General features: G+C 32.9%; 1 protein-coding gene across 4 annotated transcripts; it reads right to left on the reverse strand.

Moving 5' to 3' along the window:
• Window positions 1–4,308: 4,308 nt before the first annotated feature.
• Window positions 4,309–7,417, reverse strand: LOC142543226 (putative NADH kinase). Of its 4 annotated transcripts, none has more exons than XM_075650350.1 (5): window positions 7,183–7,417; window positions 6,550–6,735; window positions 6,327–6,407; window positions 5,012–5,163; window positions 4,309–4,945 (listed from the first exon to the last, which is right to left on the reverse strand). In XM_075650350.1, the coding sequence occupies exons 1-5, from the start codon at window positions 7,273–7,275 to the stop codon at window positions 4,582–4,584; spliced, it is 876 nt and encodes a 291-aa protein (XP_075506465.1). In that variant the 5' UTR covers window positions 7,276–7,417; the 3' UTR covers window positions 4,309–4,581. The 4 variants fall into 4 exon arrangements, with proteins under 4 accessions (XP_075506465.1, XP_075506463.1, XP_075506462.1 ...); XM_075650348.1 differs by having other exon boundaries at window positions 4,311–4,903; window positions 6,550–6,795; window positions 7,183–7,415; XM_075650347.1 differs by having other exon boundaries at window positions 4,311–4,936; window positions 6,550–6,795; window positions 7,183–7,415.
• Between the last annotated feature and the right edge of the window lie 796 nt (window positions 7,418–8,213).

Raw genomic sequence — 8,213 nt, forward strand, 5'->3', positions numbered from 1 at the left:
TTTTGAAGACCTATGTTATTGAAAAAAAGGGAGAAGTTGGTCAGAAATAGAAAGTGAGCTAGAAGAAAGAGCACAACAAAGGGAAACTCTTCAAAAGATCAAATGAGTCAAGCAAACACTCGAGCAGTCATAGAGACTTATAGCTTATTAGTTTATCTATAATTGTTGTGTATCAGGATCTTTTAGGATTTATAATTCAGATTTCAGTCTTATAACAATCAATTTTATGGCAATAAGTTATTTATGCATATTTTTTCGAACACCAAAAATGGGAAATTGTTGGATCAACTAAGTTGTGGTGATTTAACAAACAAAGTCAAACTGAACTGAAATGAGCTAAACTGAATGTTTTACTAAACTTAAAGTATTACAAGACAACATCTGTTTGAGCTTAACTGATATCAACGTCTACATAATTGATAGCTGAAGACCAACTGGGCTAAAATATAGTTGAGTAAATGAGCAAACATTCTCTGAATAGTCAGTTAGACTGCTCAGAGGTACAAAGTTGAATTATTGGATAAAGTCTTCCATACCAACAGTCTCTGATTTGTCAAAATTCCTCGAGCACAACCTATAGTGTACAATTGTCAGAAAGGACATTGACTTGAAAAACGATGGGATTGACGGCTAGCATATTTAGAACAAATATAATATTTGATTTTACTAACTGTTGAATCCAAGTGTACACAAAAAGTAACTTATTAATCGGCTCTCTGGAATCATAACATAAGTTCAAGCGTTCAAGCTTTCAAGAGCATAACTGCTTTCAAGATTTTATAGGACACGCTTAGGTATTGTATCGTATCATTGATGATCAATTTGTGTTTAGTATTTTTGTTTTGAAATACTTATAAAATGACAATTAGTGTATTGTTCACTGTTGTATTTTCATTCGAAATACTTCTAAAATGACCATTAGTATATTTTTCAATGTTGCTTAAGTAAGTAAGATAAACTAGGAGTTTGAATTTGACAATGATAAAGTTCTACTAAATTAGGATGTTACAAGAGTTGTAATCTTTAAAGTCTTCTAGTGAATATCCTTCCCACAAGAAATATTGAGGAACTTAGGAGTTATTCAAATTTTCGAACTTACAGAAACATATTTACGTTATTTACTTTTCAGTTAGCTTAACCTTGATAACCTAAATGTCTTTCTTACTTAGTCAATTTTTTAATGTTCAATATGTCAGTCTAACATCTTTCGCACATAACTTATCTGATTAGCCAACTGACATTGATTTGGAGAGAATTACAAAATTCAAAATTGTTAACCCAACCAAATTTTTGGACAAGATAATGTGATAGTTTATCCAACCTCTTTCTAACCAATGAACCGATCCTAACCTGCAGCAATAGAATTACAAAATGGATTGAGCAACTCTTTATATCATAATATTGTATTAAGCAAATGATAAAGAGAATTACAACGAGTTTCAATGATAGTAAGAAAATTTTTATGTCTAACATCATTATTTTCAAATAAAATATTTTAGTTATTTATCATCTCTTTTGACGCATCAATTTATCATAACATTTGAATTCTTCTACCGCATTACAACTATTATCATGAAAGTCATCTTTAACATATAAATTAATTATGTGGCATTGACATCTAACATGAAATAATTGATCATTTAACATCGGTTTGAGAATTATCTTAGCGCAATATTATTGTCTGATGTGTTGTCTAATGTGATAGATATAATTTTATTGTAAGACCCTTGAATCGTATTATCGTAAATCGTATTTTGATTTTTGATAATCCATGATTATCTTATATTTGCCATATCATTGATTATATTAAGTATATAATTGAGAAAGAAAGTGGAAAAGATGTTATAATGAAGTTTATTAGTATTTGATTAATATTTGAAAAGTATGTTGAACCGCAATGGAGAAGTGACACTCGTAATGGTTTCTAGCATAATAATTAGAGTATTACTTCAAATGAGATGAAACCAATTTCATTATAAAGCTAATACATAGCAATACAACTTTATGTTTCGAGTTATGTCCATACCCATAAGAAAGTATGGGCAAAAGCACCTCAAAGTGTGTCATGTGTAAATGAATAGATGTATATTAAGGGTTGTATAAGAATGCGTTATTATAATTTTTAATACAATAATTATCCTAATAATGTAAATGTTATATTGAATAGCGTAAAATGGATTAATAAATTCAACTACGCTATTAGAGTTTAATTTGAACGAATTAATTAATTGAAATGAATATCCGGATTATGTACATTGATTGTCTGAACTACAATACTATTTACGGATAGAGAAATATTAAATTGAAGACGAAGAATTGAGGTATGTTGCGATCGAGTAACACACGACATGTATATATGTCATATGATATGCGATTGATTGATTTGAATGAAAATATATATATGTGTGTCTTTTTGTTGAGTTGATGTGACATATAGTATATTGATGTATAAAATAAATATTTTGTTAACACACTATATTTTATTCATACATGGATACATGACATGACTGAGCTATGATTCTTTGATATCTTGATATCATTGGCTTTTGAGATTGATTCTGAGGTTTTGAGCACGATGTTATGTTTGGCATTGTGTAGCCCGTAAAAACAAAGTCATTTGTGGCCCCTATGATTGATTGGTTAAGATTTGGTACTTGATAGTGCTTTGCAGACACTATCATATGGATGTTCCCTTATACTTGAGTGAGTCCCGTGTGTCTGCTCGAGCGTTGATTATTTGATAGCGATTCCATTGATTATGATGCATGCCCATTGGATGGACATTTGAACTGAAACTTCCATGACATGCATCCATTGCATATTATATATCATTTTATATATACATGTTATATTTATTATGGTTGTTCTATACGGAACATTTACTCAATCCAAGAGGGTTGTTGTCAACTTTGTATGTGAACAATGAAAGGTATCACAGGTTATCAGGAGATCAGATAGGTTACTTCTAGAGGGAGTCACATCTGAGTTGAAGTTGAGTAGTCTATCCCATTATATATGTGTATCTATATACCGAGGTAAGTCCCGGGGATATGAGTTGTTTGTATGTAGTTGATTTTAGACATTTGTAGGATTGTGTTATACTGTGATGTTTCTAAATAAGATTTTTTTAATGTATACGTTTTTTAGTATTATAATCACAGTTGGCGTCTTTTGGGATCATTTTTTAAAAAAAAAAATTCTCCTTTTTCCGCTGTAATGAATTAACTCTAATCAGATTGCATGGTAATAACAATTAAGAGTTAAGGGCCCTACATTCATTCTAAATATGATATATATATCTACAAATATTTATGATATATCTAACCATCGTGTGGCCATCGTGTGTTTGATTTAAGCACTTCTAACCATTGTGTGTTTGATCTAATCACTCCAAAGCTAAACTTTTTTTTGCAAACACCAAGTATCATCACTCAAATGACATGTAACGACAAGAAAATTCATTTTTAACACTAGCCCAAATATCGGTTGTCAAACTGACTTTACACTTAATTTTCAAAAGATGATCAACAAATTATTTTTTATATTCTTATAAGTTTCAAGAAAATATTTCCCAAGTGTAAGCGTAGAAACATTAAGAAAACCCGGTCGGATAATGGTGATAAATTTGACAAAACCATGATGCTCACATATAAGAAAATGTTGTTCACATCTAACCACAAATTTAATAAGAGCTCTACGAGAAATTTAAGCACTTATTATAAAATTTGATCGAGCTCTACGATTTAGTTGTTGAGTTGGTTCTCGACTACATTGTTACAATGTTTTTTCATCGAAATTATGTTTTTTGACCACGTGTTTTTTTGAATGTTGCGATGTCAAAAACAGAACTAACAATTTTATATGCATAAAAAGTTTAATATAGTTTACTTGTAACATATCCATTAGTACCTTGTTTTGTTGGATTTCAAAGTGATCCAACCGTGGCAGCTGTCCCAATCGAACCAATTGCGTCTCCTCATCGTCGTCGTCGGAAAATGTTCTTCGTCTTGACCATCGAAATCTCACCAACATCATTCTCAAAGTTCAAATTTTCTTCAAACTTAAAATCACGTTAACATTATCATTACTTTTATCTCCCAAATTTGAGGGAAGGTTACGAGTTTTCAACCTTTTTGTAATAATCCTCCAAAAAAATATAATAATAATTGATAATACAAGAACTTTAATATAAAATGATTATTACTTATCTAGTAAAGTAATTGTTGATTTGACAATCAATCGCAGAATACGTGAAAATTGAAAATGTAAACTTTAACACGAATACGTAATATCTATGAAGGAGAAAAATAAGATAATGATTGTTTTCTAGTTTTAGTTTTTCTTATAAATTCTGCAGAATTGTGTCAAAATTTTGGTATAACCAAAACACATCGGACACGCACTGATGACAAGGGATCTACAAATATGGGAGAGGTGGCAGATTCTAGTTTTCCCACTATCGGACACACTCGTATGCAACAACATGCATGCCAATTTTTTTAAAAAAAAATCATGGATATGCCTCACCCACACAGTATATCTAACTTGGTGTAGACTAATGACTAATCTTTTAAAATCAAACTACTGCGACAACAAATGGCGAGGTAAATAGACTTTCAACCTTGGAGCCATGGAAGACAGTTTGATCACATCTCCGTGTCCGACGGGATGAACTAAGTGAGAACCATCGATGTAAACAAGCCCCTCTCTACAAAACCATGTAACTTCTAATCTCTCATCAAACTTCACATGCCCGTGCAACAAGAGCGATAGTACTACTGGAGAAATGGGCTCTCTTACTATGTATTGGAGGTCATTGGACAAAATGGGCATTGCAGATCCGCCAGCCGACAGCATTGCAGCCGTTGATCCAGCCGCTGTAGATACTCTGAAACCGCTAGACCTGCAGTGTACTAATGAAGAAGGCTTCTCGTTCCTGCCGAACCTAAATTTTTGCAAACATATAACTACATACTCTGAACTTTGAAGGTTCAAAAAGTAGATAATGTACCTGAACGAGAATCGAGAAACTGTTGCAGGACATGGATGAGCGAGCAGAACATCATTTAAAGCAGAAGTTGGGATCAACTTCGAGTTGATGCTAATAGCCATCCTTGCTAATTCAGAAGGTTCACAGAGATTCTCTAGAATTTCATCAAGTATCTGAACAAAGATGTTCAAGGACATGAATGAACTTTGATTTGGAGTGTTCTCCAACATGGAGTTGTATAAGATGGCTAAATAAAATTTTGTTCCCTCCAAATGATTATGTATGTAACTTGAACATTTAATGGAGTTTGCATTCAGCAAATAAATCATCTGATAAAAGAAAGAAAGAAGAACCAAAGAGTATTTTCACATGATTCTTTGAATCTCAACATCAACAACAATTTTTCATCTAAATTAGTTGTGAATCGCTACATTTATCTTCTTCGTTTTTCTAGTTGAATCAAGCCTCAGCAACACTCAAATTACTTAGATCATTGTCAGTTAATTTGTGTCAACTTTGCATCCCACTCATTTTCTCCTCTTGATAAGTATTTCTCATGGCTGAAGTTAGAGCAAGCTCAAAAATATCCAATTGTGATATTATTTTCTGCTGCTGTCACGCTTAATCTCTCATTGATATGTTCAATGCTGATTTTACACATTAGGCAAACTGAACAAAACAGATTGACTTAAGCATTTCAGTCATTCATTCCAACATCCTCCATATTTATTGACAGCATGGCTAATATAGTTACTGTTCAAGAAGTCTAAGATACTATTATGTGTACATTGTTATGAAGTTACAGATGAAAACTCCTATGTTTCCAATGTGATTAAATGAACAATACAGATGACATCATGATATTGAATGGCATACAAACATCCAAGAATCTAACACTCACTTCCTTCAAAGTTGAACCAACTTTGAAATCATCTATCCAAAAAATAACAATAATAATAAAAATAATTAAGAATAAAAATTGAAGTGCTGTACAAGGGATCTAGGCCTAAACAATGTATATTCATGTTGAGTTATTTGATGATTCCTGCACCATTTGGTTGTTCAAATGAGTCACTCTGATCCCAAGGTCTTCAAATTTACTAAGAAGCAGTCTGATTACTAACTATTATTCCTAAATATCCAATTAATGACAGAAAAAGGACACACGGAATCCCCACAAATCAAGAGTATCAGCTCACAGAAACTACAGGCGAAATCCCTGCTTATAAGAAGACACATTAACTAACCAGAGTTTAGCACTTAGCATATTCAAGAACCAAACAAGTTTAAATAAATCCATTCCAACAGACAGACAAATGGCTGACATTAATTTCACCTGTTCAAAGTTGTTAGCAGTGGAGGCACAAAGATAACCAGTGCTCCTCGTAGCATCAAACTCTTCATTGAGTTGTTCCAGCTGAGAAGAATTAGAATTCAGTCTTTATGTCAGCACCAAAGTATTAAACAAACATATTTCTTTGGTGTCAGGATTTAGAAAAGGGAGATGAATACAACTTCACATGTAATAATCCAACCAAGAGCATGGAAATGAAATGAACCTCTTCTGGTCGAGTGGGATCTGAATTCACTCCTAGAACTGGAATTCTATCATCCATGAAATGGCTTGCTTGTAATAGTGTGCCATCACCTCCAACTGTAATCACCAGATCGACATCACTGATTGCCTGGGATACATCGTTTCGAAAAACAGCTTTCCAGTCTACGGGTTTTTTCTTTAAAATATTCTGGCAGAAGTTAATTGCACTTTTATGAACCAACATCCTGTCATTCAAATATCTAAATACCTGCAACATTTTTTTTGCAAAGAAACATTAATCTCCGATTATTTGACTCTTGGATTAAGTAATTCACAACTCAAAGTTTGAGTGGTCATTTCTCTTAATCAACTTCGTCGCTTTTCATACCAAAATTTCCAAAATTAACTCAATCTCTGTCATCACCGATCCATTAAATAACAATTCAATCCAATACACTGGACGAACTACTCTACTCTACTACTGTAATATTAGCGAACAGATGGCATACTTAAAGTACACGGGCTTCCCTACAAAACCTAGTCAAGTGAATCAGTACACTGATTCATTGGATAATCACAGCGTGAAACTTGACATCCAAATGCGTACTTTTTCCAAAATAAAAAATGGATCGAGTTCGTGTTGAGGTAAGGTTACCTTGAGGCTGTTGGATGAGGAAATGACGGAGGGTTCATGAGACGGGTAGACGTCGAATGGCTTCAACAGCAACAACAATCGCTTCCGCACCATTTTTTTTCCTCCGGCGAGACTATCATGTATATCAGTTAGCCGAGTAGTGTGTGTTCATGGCGGCGTAAGACTTACGCCGATCACAAGCCAGAAATTAAAGTCGTGAAACATTCTGCAATATGAAAAATTTGAAAGTGCGACTTTTGTCTTCCAGTTGAATTTTTTAAAAAAATCAAGTACTAAATATGGTGTATTAGTTATAAACTTTTAATAATTTTTTTGTAGTTTAAAAGCCTAGATATATTTAATCTAGACTTTTATATATTTTATATTTATATAAGTTTAGTGATGTGAATACTCGTACGAATAAAAAGCAAACACGATTAAATATAAATCGCGCCCTCAATTTAATAACGAACAAGGAATTCGTGTTGTCCCGATCTTTAGAATCAAGTATGGGTTTGCAATATTCACCTCTAAGTTGTAAAACTTAGCAACAAATATTCACGATTAAAACAATTGAGAAACAGACGAACCTTCAAAGAACTTGTCCTTGACAATCCGTATGAAATCAATCGACAAACACCACAAGAATAAATCCTTGATAAATTTGATTTTTGATGAACACAAAACGAAGCTTTGAAAAAGTTTGAGAGAAAATCTCAAAAAATTGATAAACTATCAATAATAATGTGTATTGTCCTTAATTTTCGTCCATAATATCTTTACATATCAAAATGATATTAATATCTAGTTACCAAACAAATTAAAACACTAAACAAGGAAAGAAATAATTTCTCGAAACAGTGTCCGCTCGGGCGGATATTTATGTCCGCCCGTACGGAGAGTCTTCGCACAAATTTTTTAATAAAAAGTAAGGGCGTGCTCGAACGGTAAGTTATGTCCGCCCGGGCGCGAGGTCTTCGACTTTTCTTCATTATTTATCACTTGAATGATGTTCTTTTGACTCCCAAACTCACTCCCATGCATCAAGAACC

This window comes from Primulina tabacum, chromosome 4 (genome assembly GCF_025594145.1).
Source record: "Primulina tabacum isolate GXHZ01 chromosome 4, ASM2559414v2, whole genome shotgun sequence".
Classification (NCBI taxonomy): domain Eukaryota; kingdom Viridiplantae; phylum Streptophyta; class Magnoliopsida; order Lamiales; family Gesneriaceae; genus Primulina; species Primulina tabacum.

Excerpts from the sequence above, each read along its gene's own strand:
- LOC142543226 (XM_075650346.1), bottom strand. The coding sequence starts at position 7,275 with ATGGTGCGGAAGCGATTGTTGTTGCTGTTGAAGCCATTCGACGTCTAC. Across the intron at positions 6,796-7,182 it reads CCTCATCCAACAGCCTCAAG|GTATTTAGATATTTGAATGA; the intron begins GTAACCTTACCT and ends AAAATGTTGCAG. Across the intron at positions 5,164-6,326 it reads CTGCTAACAACTTTGAACAG|ATACTTGATGAAATTCTAGA; the intron begins GTGAAATTAATG and ends ATCTTTGTTCAG.